Source organism: Globicephala melas, chromosome 3 (genome assembly GCF_963455315.2).
Source record: "Globicephala melas chromosome 3, mGloMel1.2, whole genome shotgun sequence".
NCBI classification, from domain to species: domain Eukaryota; kingdom Metazoa; phylum Chordata; class Mammalia; order Artiodactyla; family Delphinidae; genus Globicephala; species Globicephala melas.
Window position 1 is genome coordinate 116,111,776 of NC_083316.1, and position 20,254 is coordinate 116,132,029.

Genomic DNA, 20,254 nt, shown 5'->3' on the forward strand with positions numbered 1-20,254 from the left:
GTGTAAATCATGGCCCAGTGTGTCAACCTCTCTGACCTCACTTTTGCCACCTGTAAAATGGGTATGACCCTTATCTCTGTGTCTTAAAACTGCAAGAGCTGAAGTAGGTGGTGGGCTGTGGTTCTCACCGTGTAACAGTTGGATCTCCAGGTGAGTCCAGCCCTCCCCTCCACCTGTCTGCTCCACCAAAGCTGGCATTTTTCTGGGAGTAGTACCCCACAATGAGGACTCCTTGATTAGAATGTCTTGGATTTATCCTTCTCTAGGACTGTTCTTAGATGCCAATGCTGGGGTGTGGGAGTGGAGAGGCTGGGCTTGGGGCCACAGAGAGGGGGAGGGTTGGGAATAGATTGGACCCGGGGCAGAGGAACCCGGGGTCCTTGGGTGGACATTTCTGGGGGCTTCACAGTATGGGTGGAAACAGAGAGCCAGCCATGGTTCCAAGACTTCTTCTATCCCCTAACCCCCAACAGGTAGCAAGGCCACAAGTTAGACTCAAGCAGGGACTTCCAGGTGGCAAACGTGGCCTTTGCAGGGTGGTGAGGGGCTTAGTATACACCTGTGGAAGGGCTATTGGGACTGTGGGAGTTTGAAGAAGTGCTGATATAGAGCAGGCAGGTCTGGGGGGCCAGGGAGGTAGGAGGAAAGGTTGACAGGAAGTAGTGGTGGGTTATTCCTGTGGCCAGAAAAGGACAGCTGAGTGCTGCCCTCGTTGTAGCCTTCAGAACCCTACCGTGTGCTCACCTCCCCGTGTTCCCGCAGGTACGAGGACAGGGCAGGGAATGTTCTGTTTCAGGCCGGGGAAACTGAGGCATGAGGGATTGGCTCAAAGGCAAACAGTGGCAGAACTGGGGCTGCAACCTGGATTACCCAGCACTCCTGGCTTGAGCTGTCCTTGACACTCATTCTCGTGTTGGCTGATGCTGACAGTAAAAATAACAACACAGCTCTCACTTATTGAGCGCCTGTGCATGCTGGCCCCGCACTGAGAACCTCACATATAGCCTCTCTAGGACCCTGGTGGGAGTGGGGCTGTCATGGTGGGCATTTCACAGATCAGGGAATGGGCTCAGCAAGATCAAGGTCTGAGGTCACCTAGCTGGAGGCTGCAGAGTGGGAGAGGAACCCTGACTCCAAACCCCCCACTTGGACCCTTTCATGGCCTGAACCTGTGCCTCTGGGGGACTCCTACCCATCTCCCATAATCCACATGATGAGTAATGTTCCTAGTTGGGCCATCCCCTTCCCCACCTATGCCCAGCCCCATGACTCTCCTAGGGCCCTCTGTTAGCTTGGACCCAAGAACCTTGGGACTGCTGACCCCTTAAGCCTGGGGAGGGTGAGCCCTGTTGCCCTTGTCTTCTACAGACATGATTCACTGGGAGTGGGGTAGGAGTCAGGGCGTTCCCCAGGGGGCAGATTGATGCTCCTTAGGGTTGCAGGGATCTCCTTGCAGACAAGTTCTGGGAAGGTCAGTTGCTAGTCTTGTGAGAGCTGCTTAGGGGCCTGGTCAGCGTCACACACCTCTCCCATCCCCACCCCCCACCTTCCTGGGGACTCTTTTCCTCTCTCTGGGGAGCCCTGCAGGGAGTAGTTAAGAAAGTGCCCTTGAGCTGGAGCTATCTTCCTCTTCGGTACACAGGGGCCACAGTGACGCCCCCCACCGCCCCAATCAGTGTGCTGGTTAGCTAAAGAGAGCACCAGGCACAGCGTGGCCCTGGGTCAGGGCTCACTAAAGGTCACTGAGTCGGGTTTATATTTCTGGAAGTTGTTGCTGGCCTTAAACAGGGGCAGAAAGTCTGGGTTTGGGGCCCTGTGCTGTTTGGCAAGTTACTTCCCCTTTCTGGTCTCAGTTTCTGCATCTGTAAAATGACTTGAGAGTCTGCCCTGCACATTCTCTGAGGTGGAGGTAAGTCACAGTCAGACAGACGCACTCACAGGCCCTGCACCTGCAACTGGTCACCAGGTCCCCTAGGCTCAGGGCTCCTGCAGACCTCATGTCAGCACGGGATCCAGGGGGAGCAAGGTGGGCTCTAGAGATGGGCCAACTTGGATTTTAGTCTCACCATCAACAACTTGGGTGACTTTACTTGAACTCAGCTCTGAGCCTCAGTGTTCTTATCTGTGAAATGGGAAGGCCATGGTGCCTACCTCTTTGGGCTGCTGGGAGAATAAAACAAGATGGTGTGGACAGAGCACCTGGCACAGACTCGATCCATGGTGACCTACCACACCCACCAGCTGTCCTCTTGGTTGCTGCACCACCACCGCCCCACCTTGGTCTCAGGGCTTCTGGGAAGGAGACAGTGCCAGTCTGCTGGCTCAGCCGGCTTGGCCACTGACCTTCAGAGCACCCAGGCTGTCAAGGCCACCTGACTGCCTGTTGGGCGGGTGGGGGCAGCGCCAGCCAGCTCCTCGCCTGACGCTACCCGCCCCTGTTCCCACTCTCCTCTCCTCTCTGCGCCTGTGTGTGAGCTAATTAATCTCAACCCCTTTGGGAAATTAGAACGCCGCAGTCGCGGCCTCCTCAGCCTTGCGGTGCCGGTGCTGCTACTGGGCCCTGCCAAGACCCACTGTGGTTTGGGGGCACAGGGTGGGGGGTGGGGGCAGCAGGATGAGCTGGGCAGGCATGGGTGTCCCTGAGCCTTCCACCTCCTGGCTGGGGGGCTGTGGCTTCTCGGCCCCCTCCCCTCATTCAGCATCCATAAGGAGGCCAGGCACTCACCCTGCCAGGATGAAACCCAACCCCCAGTGCCTCTCTGACCTCTTCCTGGGGCTAGTATGGTCACCCCCTAGTATGGTCATGTTCTATCTCATTGCGGGGTCTTCTCGCCTGCCCAGCTCAGGCTGATGGAGACAGATGTAATTATGGAATTTTCCTTGGGAAATTAATTTGAAAAAGTTAATTAATTGGTGGTTCCAGAGGTGGCAGGCTCCACGCCCAGCTGGTCCTACTGACTTCAGTGCTGACCCGCCTGGGACGTGCAGCTTCCCGGGCAGGCTGGGGAGGGAGATCCCGGTGACCTGGCTGGGCAGACCAGTGTCCTGGCCCAGAGGGGACACCTGGGAAGGGTGTGTCACCTGGACCTGATAAGCTGAACTCTGAACTCTGAACTCAGCCACTTGTTTGTGTGTTCACCAGGCCATTGTCAAGCTTCTACTATACACTGGCCACAGTGTCTCAAGTGCCCCCAGCCAACATAGACTACTGAGTGTTTTGTCCAGTTCTTCCGAATCCCTTTTCTCAAGGGAAACCTCTAAACCTATTCCCAAAGTCTTTTCCATAGAGCTCAAGGGACATTATTGGGCCCATTGTACAGATGAAGCAACTGAGGCTCAGAGGGTGTGACAAGGCATTCAGCTATATTCTCCAGCAGGATGTAGTGGGTGTATAAAAGTTAGGCTTCTTCCCAAGGGATGAACACTTCCACAGGCAGCCCCCTCCCAAATGTGTGTGATAGGAGCCTTAAAGTTGACTGTACCCCAAAGAGAGGGCCAGAGAACATGGCCAACCCCTTCCTCCCTGGCATCCTTGTGCTGCCTCCTTCCCCTTCCTCAGACATTTGTGGTACCCTGTATGTGCATATGGGGACTTCTCCCACCACCCTACCCAATCCTTAGGATGACCCAGCTGGGCTGAGGCAGGAGGCCCCATACCCTGGGGCTCCCTGGGTTATGTAGGGAACCCTACTGCCTCCTGGACCCCCTGCAGGGACCTGGACCACAACAGCCTGACCAGGTTCTAGTGTCCGGAGGAATGTGGACTCTGTTACAGTCTTTGTCTACTGAGGATAGGCTGGGGCTGGGGCAGGAGGTGGCCAGGCCTGGGACAGGTCAGGGATATGACCTGTAGGAGGCCAGCAAGGTGAGGCACATGGGCTTTCAAGATGTTTGGGTCTGGGTTCCCCTAAGCTGTGTGGCCTTGAGTAAGTGCCTTAGCTGCTCAGAGCCTCATTTTCTTCATCTGGGAAACAGGTGTGATCATATATGCCACGCAGAGGGCTGTGGTGAGGCACGGGGAGGTATAACCACTTGAAGCATCTGACTTTGGCACCAGACTATTTCACTGCCTGGTGAGGCCGGATGGGTGGGAGAGCAGCAGGGAGCCAATGGAACTGTGCAGGTGCCAGAGCCTGAGAAGGCCAAGATTTTGGAGGGGAATCTGGTGCATGTGGCTGGGACTGGAGCTGGAGGACACACGAGGAGGTGATATTTGTGAAGCACCCAAGAGCCAGCAGCTAGCGGCCCAGAGCCCAGGGGCCTCTAGGGGGAGTCCATACAGCATCTACTCTTGCATTTGTTTAGTGCATTTCCTTACCTCCAGGATGTCCCCAGGGACCAAGTGGGCCCTGCGGTTAATTGTGTAGGCCTCACCTCTCATAGTTGTTCAGAATAAAAGTGACTGTCGTGGGCAGGCTGAGCTGGGCATTTTGCATCCCATAGCCCTCTGATGTAGTCTGTAGTTCTGGGTTTCTTCAAGGTCTGACCTCTAGCCTAGGGTTTAAATGGACCACACCCATTCCCTGAGCATCCTGAGTGGGCTGGGTATGGGCTTAAAGGGGAGAAGCTTCCTCTGCCCACCTTACCTCCAAGAAGCTCCCAGCAGGTGACTGGCTAAGCACTCGGAGTTCTCTGCACAGGCTCTTATTAAACCCTTCTCTGTGTGTGTGTCCATAGACTGGGAGCTTCCTGAGGGTGGGATCCATGACATCTCTCTGATCACATGCCCAGCACAGAGTTAGCACTGGGTGGGGGTCATAGGGCTCCTGCTTTCCTATTTGACAGCTGGGCCAATTGACGCCCTGTGAGGACATTGCTCAGCCTTGTGAGGGGCAGAGCTAACCTGGCCCAGATGGGTGTGGGATCTTCTGCAGGCTTCCTGGGGACCTGCAGCTCCTAACTCACCTGGCAGGCAGTGTTCCCAGTGTCCAGCCTTGAGCCCCAGGCTCCTGAGACCTTAATCTCTCCAAGCCTCAGTTTCTTTATCTGTAAAATGGGGCTCCTGGTACCTCTTCCTGGTAGTGCTTGGGGGGTGTAGGATGGGTGGTTAAAAAAGATGTTCTTAGCTTCATGTCCAAAACGTTGTGAGAACTCCTTCTTAAGTGTTCACCATCTTTATTATGACTATTGACACTGTTATTTTGTTATCATTACATTATTATTCACCCTCCCAGGGCCCCAGCAGCTGCGGTGGCTCTGGGCCTGGATGCAGAGCTCTGATCTACAGAGAAGTTGCAGTTCCTAATTAGTCAGTGCCCCAAGGAGAGGGCCTGGGTTTTTATTTTTGCTGGAGGATCCCACCTGCCCAAGGCTTCCCCAGGCCCTATCAACTGGGCTAAGGCTGCAGCCCCCTCTCCAGCCTCAGGTAGGGGGCCTGGCTCCCAGAGGAAGCCTCCCCAAATTTCCCCTGCCACTCTCTCTGCCTCCCAGACCTCCAGGGCCATGAATCATTTATGAGGCAAAAATGAAACCAATTAAGAACAAACTTTGAAAGCCTCTAATTGCTGCGCCTGGTGGCACCGAGGAATGAGGGAAGCCAGGCCTGTTCGGTGCGGAATCTCCTTCGCCCCGGGCCTTCCCAGGCCGCCTGTCCCACTGCGTACCAGGGCGCCACGGCCTCCCGGCTCCCCGCCGCCTCCCGGCCGCGGACGTGCCTGCGCGGCTCCGGCTTCTGCTTCTGCGTCTGCCGCCCCGGCGCCCGCCCGGGTCCCTGGCCGACTAATTAGGGCCGGCTCCCCTCCCCACGCCGCCCGCCGCCCGCTCCAGGCCGGAGGTTATGGCTGCTGTTCCTGCCATCCTGGGGCCTGTGCCCCAGACCTGGCTGCCTTTCCTGTGGCGGGAGCCAGCCCTGCTGGCCTAGCTTAACCCAGACGAGCCCAGGGCACCCTGTCCCTGAACTAGGAGGCTGGGGCTCCCCGTCGTCCCCCTCCCTGTCCCTGAACTAGGAGGCTGGGGGTCCCGGCGTGGGTAGGCGCTGGGAGGTGCTGGGTCACCTGGCTTGAACAGTCCCGTTCAGTCTCCGGAGAGATCTGTGCATCCCAGCGGGAGTGGAAGGGGCTGGGGGATGACTGATGAGATAGGGAAGCTGGAGGGATACTGGGGAAGGGATGGGGATGGGGTTGAGTTCCTGAGCTGTTGCATTGGTGAAGCGGGACCCGACTCTTCCTCTCAGCGTTGCCACAAATACAATAAGCTTATACAGATTCCTTAGCCTCAGTTTCCCCATCTGTCCACTATCAGGACAGGCCAGTTTTCTCTTGAATTTGTAATTTGAGGAGCTGGGCTTTACATGTCCCCCGCCCGCCCTCTTGGGGGCTGCTGACGGGGTGGAGGTGGGGGTCTGGAGTATGGACCCGGAAGGGCCTGCCAGGAGCCTTGGGCACTGGTGACCAACCTACTCACTGTGCTGAGGGCCAGGCAGGCCCTGGGCACTCAACGCACGTCGTTTGCTGAAACTGAATTTCTGTGCTTGTGTTTTTCCATAATTATATTAGCAGGTGGGATTTTTCCTCAGGGAAGCGGTGGGAGGGGGAGCGCCATGGCAGTGTCCCCACCCTCTCTGAGCGCGAGCTCACACTCGGCTCTGCCCGCCCGCCTGCCGTAATGATTTTTTAATTATGCAGCCAGTGCTCAGAATTGCTAATCCGCCTCCAGCCCAGCATCCCCTCTAGCAGCTCATACCCAAAGCCCCTCACTGGTGTCCCCAGAGTGGTGGTGTCCAAGCCCGAGCCCATCACTGTGCCCGGGAGCACCACCATGGTGTGAGAAAGGGGAGGCCCGGGCAGGCCACAGGGCCACCTCTCCTCCATCTGCAAGTGACAGAACTTGCTGGTGCGGGGCGCCTGTGGCTTTCTTCACACCCTGCCACCCCCGGCCCCAGCGTGGCTCGCTCCCACCAGCACAGCTGTGGCTCTGGAAGGGCACAGGGGAGTGATCAGTGTCCCCAAGAACACGTGCACCCAAGTACGAGCTTCGTCTCCGTCACACCCACACTCACACTTGGCTTCTCTTGCACACACACCCTCAGCCTCATAGCTATACAAGCACAGTAGCATGCTCTGTGTGTCTCTCACACACATAGCCGCACCTGAGGGCCAGGGTGCCCCCAGGAGACCCCAGTTGCCGCCTCCCGTGCCCTGCAGCGGCCCTGCCCCCACTCTCTTGCCTCCATACCCCCACCCCACCCCCCTGCCTGACTGGGTTGCACCCTGAGGTCTCCCTGCTCCCACCTGGTGGGGCGGCTGCCTGTGGCTGGGGCCTGCCTGAACCTCCGTTGGCCCAGCCTGGGGGAGGTGGCGGGTTGGGGAGGCTGTTCGGCAGGCAGCACTGTGGCGGCGGCTCCTCTCCAGGCGCCCAGCTGTGGCATCTGTCAAGGTCAGATAGCGACTCCGGAACCAGCCGGCTCGGCCCCATGGCCCCTCTCGCCTCATTATTTTTGTGTTCCGGGGCTGCAGCGCCACCTCCCTCCCTCCTCCTCATCCTCCCGCCTCTTGCCTGCCTCCCCCATGCCTCTGCAGGGAGGGCCTGCGGTCTGGGGGCTTTTGTTTTCCAGTTTTTTCCACGCTCAGGCCAGGCAGATGCTGGGCAGAGCTGTCGGGTCTTGAACGGCAGACAAGGCAGGTGCCTCCCTCGGGGCTGGGACAGGTTCTTGGCCAGTGGAACCCTGGGTTGGTTTTTCAGGGGGACAAACTGAACCTGGGCAGAGCCCAGCCTCCACCACAGCCCAGGCGTACCTGTGGGCAACTTCCTGTTTCCACAGGGGCCCCAGCACCTGGCGTCAGTTCCTGTCTGCACCATCCCCACGCCAGGTGGGCCCCAGACTCACATCCTAGAACCCTTCAGAGGCCCTGAGACAACTCACAATGAGCGCATATGCACGCCTACACGCGCGCGAACATGCTCACAGGCCAGAAGAACCCACAAACATCCAGCCACCACGTAAACCACTCTACTTGGACACAAGCACCCTCGGTCATACGTGTACGTCCACAGATGCAGATAGCCACATTCCACTCGTACACACAGGGGAGTCACACAAAGACCTCCACCTCCACTGGTATCTAAGCCCGATGTGTACATCAGCACTGATGTACACTGATGTGTACATCAGCGCTGAAACCCACAGAGTGACAGCTGAGACTGCACACACACGCACACACTTGTGCATGTAGCGTGCACAGGTTTCTGACACACCTTCCAGGTGGACACACACAGATATACTTGTCCCTAGGGCTGCTTTCACCATACACACTCCAATCCAAGTGTGCTCCTTGGGGCCCAGTGTTCCTTGAGCAGTTACAACACCCAAGGAGCTTTTGTCCCCTGAGATGCTGAAGTGAGCTTGAGGCTTCCCCTCTGACGCACCCTTTGTGTCCAGGGAGCCCCTGGAAAGTAGGAAATGGTGGTTGACAGAAGGGCCACCCTACCCACCTGGCCGGCCTCCATGGAGGTCCACCATCTTGGGCACAAGAGCACTGAGATGGAGTGGAATGGGAGGGTTCTGGGTGGGTCAGGATGGGCTTGGTGGCACTGGCTGGGAGAGCGGGCTCAGGGGAGTCTCTCAGGCTCTGTCTCTGGGTCCCTCTGCCCGTCTCCAGCCCCCAATTAGGGTGTGTAAGTGTTGGGGGAATGAGATGTGGACAGACTAAAGGCCCCCCGGGGTCTCTGGGGTAGCCCTGGCCGTCACTCACTTCCTCCTCCAGCTGCAGACTGCTGTGACCGCCCCTGAGAGGGGGAGGTAGCTGGAGGTTTAGCAGTGGTGGGGGCCCCCACCCCCCAGGAAACTCAAAACCCTGGGCCAGCCGCGGGTGGCGGGTTGGGGCCGGCACAAAGAGGGCCTCTGTGCAGGCCGGCTGGGCTGCCCGCAGGATTCTGGGGGAGGAGCAGGAGCCGGTTTCCGTCCCATTCTGCTTCCTGCGGAGGCCGCCGGAATGCCCGGAGCTCTGGCCCAGCCTGGCCCGTCCGGCCCACCCGCAGCCCCTTCCCCTGTCTTCCTGGGCCCTAGGGTACAGCTGCAGACTTCTCTGCAACAGCATCCCGACGTGTTTTGCCCGGAGCCTGAGAACCACCCCGCCAGGACCCTTGAGAAACCTAGAGGGTTCCCCTAGGCTGAGAGCTGAACTGGACCTCACCCTCCAGCCAAAACGTGCCTCAGAGCCTTTGGCCGGTGTTGGAGAGCCAGGCCTGGAGTCTTGGTTTCAAATCCTGGCTCTGCCGTTTATTGACCTTGTTGTGACCTTAGGCAGGTGAGCCTCATCTGTAAATGGGGCTAATACTAGTTAGCAAGTTTCAGAGAGAATTCAGTGAGAAAATGCACGTGAAATGCTTAGCACAATACCTGGCAGAGAGTGAGTGCTCATTATTAGGGTCTGCTGTTATCATGTCCTCTGGGAAGATAGGAGAGGGAGGGGTCTGAATGCTCACCCCAGTAACCCTCACATCATCTGCGGCTTGGTCCCAACCCTCTGGCCTGCTCAAAACCCTTCTCTCCAGGCCTCAGTTTCCCCATCTGAAAATCACATCAAGAGCCAGTTCTGGCCTCTGGGATGGGGGCAGGGGGGTGTTCACTCTCCGGAGACTTTTTTCTGTATCTCTCCACCTCCTTCCACATGGGCCCTTCTGGGCTCATGGCTCCTGCAGTTTGGGGTGAGGAGCAAGAACCATTCTTCTCCATTTTACAGATGGAAACTGAGGCTCAGTGTGGGGCAGCATGTCAAAGTCAACAGGAAGGGACAGGATGGAGCCACAAACCTGGGCCTGCAGACTCAGTCCCCTGGCCAGTCCTGTGGATATGTGCCCTGTCCCCACCAATTCCTTGGCCCACATGTCTCTGAGCTGGCTTTCCCTGGCTTGTCCTGTGGTGAGGCCCACTGGGAGGGAGGTCCTAAGTAAGTGTGTGGACTCTGATCCCAGGCTAGTGTCAGCTCAGACATCTCCACTTTAGGAAACCTTAGTCTAAGATCCAGGAGCTCCCAAACAGGGAGGCCATCATTTTCTCCAGATCATAATTGCTTATCAAACTGCCTGTTCTAAATGGGGCAATCATAGTACTTCCTTCAGCAGGTGGGTATGAGGAGTCGATGAGACAAGCCATGTCCATTGTCTGGCACATAGGAAGGTCTCCATACACAAAGCTCTTATCCTCATGATGCCATGTTACAGATGGGGAAACTGGCTCAGAGGCCATATGCCACGGTCACACAGCAAGGAGGGCCCTCCAGGTCCTTTGACTCTTCCAGAGAAGGAACCTGGCCCAAAGGAGGTACCTGTTGAGGCAGGCCTTGTCTTTATCAGTGGTGTCCCAGGACCCTTGTCTCGTTCCCCAGAGCCCCACGTCAGGGAATACCTCCTGCCCGGGACCTCAGTGTTTTTTGTCCATGAAATGGGTTGATCCCCTCATCCAGCTCCTTTTGGGAGCTCTGTAAGGGCGAACAGAGCCCCCTATACTCCTGGGTTTTCTCAGCAGCATGTTTCAGTTCTCAGGCAAGGGGGTTGAGCCTGCCTTGAGAATAGGGGCATAAAAGGCCAGGGGGTATGGAGTCAGGGAAATAGGATTGCAGCCCTCACCCCCATTCTGTCCTTGGCAGTTGGTCTTGGGGTGTTAGTCTTAGGGAGGGCCTAGTGGTATTGAGGGCGTGTCCCACCCCAGGCCATCTGCTGGGTGCTAACAGTGGTCAATGTGTCCTTGTATGTGTGTGTCCATCCATAGCTGGATACGTGCCCTGTGCTCTCCAGCGGGGCCTGCATTTCTCCTGGCCTCCAAGACCAGTGTCCCCATGTGTGTCTCCCTGGGCCTGAGTAGGGCTTTTTTTTCCCTCTGGAAACTCCCCAGGCTGAATCATGGAAATCAGAGATGGAAACCCCACACACACACACCCAATTGCTCAGCTCAGTTCAACCACCGTAGCCTGTGGTCTGCCCTCCCTGCCACCACTGGCCTGCCCACCATCAGTCAGTCTGTCCATCTTGCCTCCATTGGAGACCAAGGACACCAGCCCATCAAGGTGGCTGGAGGGGGCGTGAAGGGGTGTAGCAGGGATGTCAGGAGTGGGCATGGAAGTGTGGGGAAGGGTGCGATGAGCCAGGGTGTGTGAGTCTGCAACCTGGGCCTACCTAGATGACGGCAGGCTCTGCTGGGCCAGTGCCTGGGGTCCTGAAGACCCTGATGAAATGCCACCTCTTCCAGGAAGCCTTCCTTCAGCAGGCAGGACGGCTGGGAGGCTATTCCAGCCAGCAGAGGAGTAGGGGAGGGATGGTGCCTTGTGCAAACTCTGCCCTTGGTATTGGTGATAGTTGCACAACTGTGTAAATTTACTAAAAAACATTGAATTGTACACTTAGAAGTGGCTGCATTTTATAGTAAGTAAAAACTGTACCTCAGCAAATCTGTTAAAAAAAATCCTGCCCTTGGGCTTCCCTGATGGCACAGTGGTTGAGAGTCCACCTGCCGATGCAGGGGACACGGGTTCGTGCCCCGGTCCTGGAAGATCCCGCATTTCGCGGAGCAGCTGGGCCCGTGAGCCATGGCCGCTGAGCCTGCACATCCGGAGCCTGTGCTCCGCAACAGGAGAGGCCACAACAGTGAGAGGCCCGCGTACCGCAAAAGAAAAAAAAAAAAAATCCTGTCCTTGACCTCAAGCCCCACCCCGTTGGGACCCTGCCAACCTCATAGCCACACCTCGCACCCACTTCCCCATTTCTTAGGAACACTTTCAGGTTCGTGTCTACTTTGGTAACCTCTCCTTATCCTTAACTCACAGGCTAAGCAGCCCTTTCCTCCAGAAAGGTCCCCTTGCCCCACTCAGTCCCCTTCCTGCTCTCTCTTTTCACATCAGTTCATGTGACCATCAGCCCAGCTCCTGTGTACCCCTCCAGAGCAGTTCCGGTCTGTATCCTGCACTGTCTCCCCAGGACCACAGGGCATGGGGCCGCTATCGGGTAGGTAGTGCAGGCTCTGTGCAACTGAACATCTAGAACATCTCACTGTGGCCACCTGTGTACATGTCTCCGTGCAGACAGCACCATCCCACCCCATAGTGCCCGCCTGTCCTGCCCCCCTCCCCCATTGCTGTGTGGCCTGAAGGGCTCAGGACAGAGCCCTGCTGGGGATGAATCCTGGCTCCCCTGGCACTGAGGGTGGAGTGAGAGCTCTGCCACCACCTCTGGTGACCTCATTGCCAGCTTGCATTATGATGTCACTGGCCCAGCATTCCGGGTTCCTGCTTGAGTATCTCCAAGCCCCCCAGGTGGGAACACTCCCCTGGGGTCTGTAACAGCTTATCCACCCGACCATGTAAAGGTGACAGGCATGGTAACAACTCTGGGGGGGTGGGGGCAGCCTCGGGGTAGCTGGGTCACCTTTCCCTGGCAGAACAAAGGCAGTCACAGAGCAGGGTGACTAACACTTGGGCTCTGGGTTCAAGTTCTAGCCCTACTGGGCACCGGCTGTTTGACCTTGGCCTGACAGCTTGAACCTCCCTGAGCCTCAGTTTCCTCATCTCTGAAATTGGTTAATAGTTCCTTTTTCCCTGAGTACTGGGGAGGAGTCAAGGAGGGAGAGAAGACATGTAAAGCATGAGAGTGTGGGGCCTGGGACACAGTAGGTGCTCAATAAATGCTAACGGATAGGGTCGGTTAGTTAAGGGAGCCTGAGAGTCGCTTGGTGAGAGCTGGTTAGGGAGGGACGGTGTCCCGTGTCTTTTGGGGCTGGCCAGGGCCTGGGGGTAGAAGCAGAGGTGGCTCCACTGTCAGGAGAGGGGGCCCAGCTTTGACTGTCCCTCACTTCCCAGCTCAGCCAAGTGAGCTCCAGCCCATAGGAGGTGGGGCCCACAGCCTGGCCCTGAGACCAGGAACCCACTGACCCCCAGCCCTCCTTCCTTTCTCCTCCCAGGTTTTGGGCCAAAGTGGGCTGGGGCTCGAGACAAGCTGGGTCTCATCTGGCCTCCCCTGACCTCTGCCTCTGCCTGCCTCTCCTGTAGGCATGTCCACCTGCCTTCTCTTGGTCCCCAGGTCCTTGCATCTGGGACTGTCTCCTCAGGGCTCTGTTTCCATGTCTCTTAGATCCTCTAGTCTCTGACCTGGGCCAGGCACCCTGCGTCTCTGAGCCCAGTTGCCTCAGTCTGTGTTCCCTATGATGCTCTGTCCTCTAACCTTGACCCTTTGCCCTGTCCTCTCTCAGTCCCTTTGTCTGACCCACCCCTCGAGTTCTCTTGTCTCGTGATCCTCTGTCCCCACCACCTGTCTCTATTCTTCTGGCCCCATGTCCCCCTCTGCCCCCCAGCGCTCTATGCCTGGGTTCCCCCCCTCACCCCCGCCCCCTGGGCTCTGTCCCCGCCCGTCAGCCCCTGGTCCCAGCTCCCGGCCGGCCCGGCTCCTGCATGGACAAAGGGGTCCTTTGTGGGCTGACCGCGGCTGGCGGGGCGGCGGGGCGCTGGCTCCGCATTACTGATGAAACGGAGCCCTTTGTTGTCCCTCCTCAGGCGCAGTATTTCTTTTTGGGGGCTGGATGCGTTCCTGGCAGGGCCGATGATGGATGCACCCGCCGCCGCCCGCCTGCCCGCCAGCTTTCCCTCCCGCTCATTCCCGCTCCGCTTCAACGCAGCCCCAGCTCCTCCCCTGCCGCCTGGGCACTGCCAGGCCCTTCCTGGCCTGGGAGGGGGTTGCTGTGTGCCCTGCAGTAGAGGCCGGGGCCTGGGAGAAGGTCTTCTCTTATGTCCTCCCCTTCCATGAGTAGGGCACGTGAGCCCTGTGGTCAGTGGTCCACTGGGACCAGGGCATAAGCTTTTCCCAGGGTCTGAAGGAGATGAGCCGGGTACAGCGACAGATCTGGAACAGGCTTGGTTGGGGACCAGGCTTTGGGGGCTAGACGTTGGTATCTGTCCACTCTGGGGTTTGAGTTGCCCTGTGTGCCAGCCCCCTCGTGTACCCCCCACCTTCACTTTCTGAGGCTGACAAACCAGTGTTCTGCCTGCAGCACCTGTTCAATGACATATCACATCCTCTGGGCCCGAAGTCAGCATGTCCCAGGACCTGGGGGGGGCTTGGGGGAATTGTCCCTGAGGAAGGACAGAAAAATGAAAGATCAGAGAGATTCAAAGAGGAGGCCAGAGATGAACAGAACATGAGATTAGGTCCCCACCAAGAGAGACTCGGGATGGAGACAGAAGCAGAGAGACTTAGCCAGAGTGCCAGCCCTGAAAGCAGTCTGTGTCAGAGGGAGCTGACTTCTAATTGACCTGCCCGCCCCACACGCAAAGCCAGATCCTGGAGCTGGGAGGAGGGAGGGAGTAGAGCAAGAGCAGCGTTAATGCAGCTATCGATTTCTGCCACCAGCCAGCAGGCCGCAGAGGCGGGGGACACACAGAGGGGCTAGGGCGCAGACTGCTTCCCTCCCCACTTCTCCAGCCCGCGGGCGTCTGCCTTCTTCTGTCTTCTCCCCTCAGCCTGTGTCTGGGGCTCCTGGGGCTATGGTCCAGGGCAGAGCAGCTGAGCTCGATGGGCAAGGGCTAGGTGACTTGGCATGACAGTCTCTGGCCCTGATCTCACTGGCCCTTGTCCCCAACACCTAGCCAGGGTCACTGATGCCTGGAGGAGTACTGATCTCTGAGGACAGGGGCCCAACAGCCAACCTGGGCTTGGGCCTTAGGAGGTAGAAGGGAGCACAGCAATCCTAGGGCATGTGTGACCCCCTTCTTCTTACTACGATCTGACCTCTGTGACACCCCCAGCCCAGCCTGGACACCCTGCCTGACCCTCCTGGGTTTGTCCTGGTGGAATCTGCCAGCTGGCCCAGCTCTTCCTCACCACCCATCCGCCTTCACTAGGAAGGAGCTTAGGTGGGCCCGTGCCTGCTGGGGAGAGGCAGGGAGTGGCTGGCTGGCTGCTGATGCCTGCCGTTCACCTCACCCTGGAGACAGAGCTTTTCCCTCGCCTGCACTCACTCCTCCTCGTGGCCACTCCTTAGCAGTCCTGGGCCAGGGGCCCTGCCTGCTCGGGGCCTCGATTTCCCCTTCTGTAAGTGTACAGTGTTGGACTAGATGACCTCCCGGGCCAGGCTGAGTCCTGTGACTGGGGGATGGTGGGGTTGCCTGGGGACAAAGATGCAGTGTGTGCCGCCCCTAAGCCCAGGGCCGGACAGGCCCAGCCAGATGTGCGCCTCCCCCTTGAGTAGCCAGCTGCTCGGGGCTGGGCCCCGTCCTCCACCCCTCTCCTGGGGGTTGCTGGGCCGTGGCAGGCAGACGCTAGAGAGCCAGGGCTGATGAGGAAACTACCACTCGGCTCCATCTGGAACAGTTCCTTCTAGAGCTCCTGGCCAAGGAGCCTGGCTGCTCACATGCCTTAGTCTTGGGGCCTGAGCAGAACAGGCTCTGTCCTGGGAAGGGGCACCTCAGACACGTGGACGTGGCTGAAGAACAGGCTCCATTCCCTAGAGGGTCACACCTACTCTCTGTCCCAGCTTGGCAGCAGCCAGAGGTCCCTCGGGCCCACAGTCCTCTCTGCTCTCACTGGGACCTCCATCCAGACCCATCTGGGAGCCAGGCTGGCACATAGCAGTGAGGCCTGAGTAGAGACAAGGGTCCCAAGGTTAGAGAGAGAGGGGGAAGTGTGTGTTGATGTGTGCACAAGCCCCCCACCCCCCACCCCCCTGCTCTTGTGGGAGAAGGCTTGTCCTCTGGTACACTGCTGCCTGCCCTCTAGCAGGAGGGTACATGCTCCTTGAAATAAGGGTTCTGCGCTCTCTTTGGCAAACTCTGTTAAACAAAGTCAGTTTTCTTTACCTGCAGAACTTGCCAGGGCCTTGAGATAATTAATGTGTATTAGGAATCTCTAATGAGCGTCCATGGGCGGCTTCCCATACCTTTTGGTCTGCGTCTCCAAGCTGTTCAGAGATTGTGCCCACCCCTCTTCTCCATAGTTGGGTCAGTGAAAGATGAGGAAGCAGAGGGTAACCTCTGAGGTTAATAAAGTTCTCCCACTCCCTCCTACCCCCAGCACAGGAAGGACTGCCTGCCTCCATCGGGTCTTCCCAGACCCTGGCAGGGCAGAGGGGGACCCAGCTGAGCCTCCACCGTGCCACTTGGTGGCTGTGTATCTATCCATGGGCTAGTCAGTTCTTCTCCCAAACCTCGTCTTCCTCACCTGTGAAACATGATATTACTAGCCACTACTTGTGGGTTTCTCGTGAGTCTTAACTGAGGTAGTACAAATTAGAAATTCCTAACTGTGGCTGGCACTTAATGAATGCCTAGCCCGGCTGTGGTGGTTACAGTGGCGATACAGCTGGTGGTGGAGGAGGCCCTGACCCTGTATCCTCTTGTGCCGACAGAGTGAAGACACTTGCACGTGGGCGCCTGACCATGTGCCTGCGCTGAGCAGCAGAGCCCACCAGGCATCTCTGTCGTGGGCAGCAGGACTCCGGTGCTCATCTGTGGACTCCCCGCAGTTGGCAGGTTCCCCCACCAGTGGGGTCTGGGCCTCGGCCCCACCATGTCGAGCCTCGGCAGCGGCCCCCAGGACACCGGCGGTAGCAGCAGCAGCAGCAACGCCAATGGCAGCAGTGGCAGCGGCCCAAAGGCGGGAGTGGCAGACAAGAGTGCAGCGGCGGCGGCTGCTGCGCCAGCCTCGGTGGCGGATGACGCACCACCCCCTGAGCGCCGGAACAAGAGCGGCATCATCAGTGAACCCCTCAACAAGAGCCTGCGCCGCTCCCGCCCTCTCTCCCACTACTCTTCCTTTGGGGGCAGCGGTGGCAGTGGTGGTGGCAGCATGATGGGCGGGGAGTCTGCCGAAAAGGCTGCCGCGGCCGCAGCCGCTGCCTCCCTGTTGGCCAATGGGCACGACCTGGCGGCGGCCATGGCTGTGGACAAAAGCAACCCTACCTCAAAGCACAAAAGTGGTGCTGTGGCCAGCCTGCTGAGCAAGGCAGAGCGGGCCACGGAGCTGGCAGCCGAGGGACAGCTGACGCTGCAGCAGTTCGCGCAGTCCACGGAGATGCTGAAGCGCGTGGTGCAGGAGCACCTACCGCTGATGAGCGAGGCGGGCGCTGGCCTGCCCGACATGGAGGCCGTGGCGGGCGCCGAAGCCCTCAATGGCCAGTCCGACTTCCCCTACCTGGGCGCCTTTCCCATCAACCCGGGCCTCTTCATCATGACCCCGGCGGGCGTGTTCCTGGCTGAGAGCGCGCTGCACATGGCCGGCCTGGCCGAGTACCCCATGCAGGGAGAGCTGGCCTCCGCCATCAGCTCGGGCAAGAAGAAGCGGAAACGCTGCGGCATGTGTGCGCCCTGCCGGCGGCGCATCAACTGCGAGCAGTGCAGCAGTTGTAGGAACCGAAAGACTGGCCATCAGATTTGCAAATTCAGAAAATGTGAGGAACTCAAAAAGAAGCCTTCCGCTGCTCTGGAGGTAACGGCGCCTTAGAGGGAGGTGTGTGGGCTCTTGGGTCTGTCTGGCAGTCCAAACCCACCCCCGCCCCCCATCCCCACCTTTCCTGCCTGGGCAAGTGTCTGGGGGATGCCCGGCCTGTCCATGGGCTCTGGGGTCCTAGGCCAGGCTCCGAGACGGCAGTTCACTGCCCCAGGAGTCAGAGCCACATCCCAAGATGCCCTTAGGTTGTAGTCTGCAACCTAGGCAAGCATGTAATTCCAGTCAGGGACCTAGCAGAATCCCGCCAGGCCCCGGGATTCTGAACCCCTCCTGGAGTTCTGGGTCAGGTATTGAGATTCCCACACAGGTCTTAAGTCTCTGACTTTCAGACATGTCGTAAAGCTTCCAGTCTGTGACCTAAGATTCTGGGACTCTCCCCTGCTCCATGTGAGGGGTTCTGTCCTGTAGACCCTCTGGCTTTGAGGGATAAGTCCTTCATTTGCCCCTTCAGAGCCCAGCCTTTCCCCCAAGGCCACCCAAGGATACAGCAGCTCCAGTGCTGACTGCTGTGCTCTGAGGCCTGGAAGACCCTAGCGCTAGGTACCTAGCTGACCTATTTGGGGTGCCCGGCGGCCCCAAGTTCAGTCTGGCTGCATAGTTGATGGCCAGGGTTCCTATGGGCTTGGGGTTACCGGGTGGCTTGAGCCTGGGATGTGGGTAAAGCCTGTCCACTATGGGATTGGCTTTGAGAAAGCGGAAGGGTTCCCATGCTGCTTTCTCTCCACCCTCAGGGCCTGTCCCCATGCCCCCAGCCATGAGAGCCTAGCTGTGGTGCCAGGCCTGGGTACAAAAGCATCTTTTCAGCCTGCTGTCCCTGCCCTGTCCCCGCCCCTCCATGAGTGGGCTTGACGCAAATGTCCAGAATGGTTGGAAAACAATAATGGCATCCCAGCCATGGCTATCCCCCCCAACTCACCCTAGCCCCAAACCTCATATCTATTCTCCTGCCCAGAAAACACACCTGTATGCACACAAAAGCACCCGCTCTCCTCTCATGTAGAGACAGTCAGATACACACACACACACACACACACACACCCTGCCCTGTACACAGTCTTATTATAGATGCAGCCTTTTAATAAACACAGCAAGCATCCATCCTTCTCAGCACAGCTCCAAACACATTACACACTGTAGCATAGCTCAAGGCACACATCCTTGTATGCATCCAGTGCACACGCATACACACTCATTCGACAGAAACGTGAACACAGCTCCCAGATGCATCATGGCCACCTGCCGCTTGTAGCCTTTGGACCAGGGAAAGGGGGCTTGCTGTCTGGAAGGAGGGTTCCTGGGCACAGCGGCTCAGGAGGCCTCACGGTGCTCCAGGCTCTCCGGTGGTCCAGTGGGTCAGGCTTCTCTGGCCTGGCCAGGATGGCAGGAACTCCAAGGGGTGGCTGCTTTTACTCCATGCCCATTCCTCCGCCATGAGGCCATCCACAGGGGAACGTCTTTGCACCAGGCCCCGCCGGACCCTGACTGAACTCTCTCCTTGTTTTTGTCTCCCGCCCCCGCCAGAAGGTGATGCTTCCGACGGGAGCCGCCTTCCGGTGGTTTCAGTGACGGCGGCGGGAACCCAAAGCTGCCCTCTCCGTGCAATGTCACTGCTCGTGTGGTCTCCGGCAAGGGATTCGGGCGAAGACAAACGGATGCACCCGTCTTTAGAACCAAAAATATTCTCTCACAGATTTCATTCCTGTTTTTATATATATATTTTTTGTTGTCGTTTTAACATCTCCACGTCCCTAGTATAAAAAGAAAAAGAAAAGAAAAAAAATTAACTGCTTTTTCGGAAGAACAACAACAACAACAACAAAAAGAGGTAAAGACGAATCTGTAAAGTACCGAGACTTCCTGGGCAAAGAATGGACAATCAGTTTCCTTCCTGTGTCGATGTCGATGTTGTCTGTGCAGGAGATGCAGTTTTTGTGTAGAGAATGTAAATTTTCTGTAACCTTTTGAAATCTAGTTACTAATAAGCACTACTGTAATTTAGCACAGTTTAACTCCACCCTCATTTAAACTTCCTTTGATTCTTTCCGACCATGAAATAGTGCATAGTTTGCCTGGAGAATCCACTCACGTTTATAAAGAGAATGTTGATGGCGCCGTGTCGAAGCCCCTCTGTATCCATCCACGCGTGCGGAGCTGCCGCAAGGAGCTCACAGAGCGGGAGGGAGCAGCCCACCCACCCCCCGGGCCCAGGCCAGCCTCGCTGTACCCACGGTCCCCAGAATGGGACCCCCCCCCAACCCTAACAGTGATGATTTTGCAAAAACAAAAGTTCTGTTCGTTTATCCATTGAGATCTGGGAAGCTCATGTCTCGATATTTCTGATCCTGGCTACTTCCCTTAGAGAAAATGAGCCCTTTTTTTCTGGCCTCACTGATGGCAACAGAAGAAAGGGCTTCTTTGCGTGGGCCCTGCCAGTGGGGGTGGGTGCCCAGGGGCCCCCGGTGGCCTGGGCCCCCTTGCCCATGGCCAGCTTCCTGCTGATGAACATGCTGTTTGTATTGTTTTAGGAAACCAGGCTGTTTTGTGAATAAAACGAATGCATGTTTGTGTCACGAAGCACCACTGGCTTCTTGCTGTCCGGTTTTGGGGCCTGGCTTGGGGGCTGTTGCTGGGCAGGGGGTGTCTGGGACTACCTTAGGAAGGAGGACGGATGGCCCAGGGACATTTAGAGGGGGGATCTCTTGGGAAGTGAGGCCGTCTGGATCCAGAAGGGGGGCAGCCCTGGCTGACGGGATGGAAATGCTCTTCATCTGGAAGTGGCCGGTACTGGAGCACCTCACCTGCCTGATGGTACACCCTACCTCAGGATCTG

At 57.7% G+C, this 20,254-nt stretch overlaps 1 protein-coding gene across 2 annotated transcripts in view; it reads left to right on the forward strand.

The window, feature by feature from the left end:
- CXXC5 (CXXC finger protein 5) overlaps window positions 1–19,998 on the forward strand; it is a 34,250-nt gene extending 14,252 nt beyond the window's left edge. For both annotated transcript variants that reach the window (XM_030869443.2, XM_030869444.2), the window contains exons 2-3: window positions 16,325–17,403; window positions 18,946–19,998. In XM_030869443.2, the coding sequence (XP_030725303.1) occupies window positions 16,486–17,403; window positions 18,946–18,990 (963 nt within the window). In that variant the 5' untranslated portion in view covers window positions 16,325–16,485 and the 3' untranslated portion in view covers window positions 18,991–19,998. The remainder of the gene's footprint in view (window positions 1–16,324; window positions 17,404–18,945) is intronic.
- The last annotated feature ends 256 nt before the right edge of the window (window positions 19,999–20,254 follow it).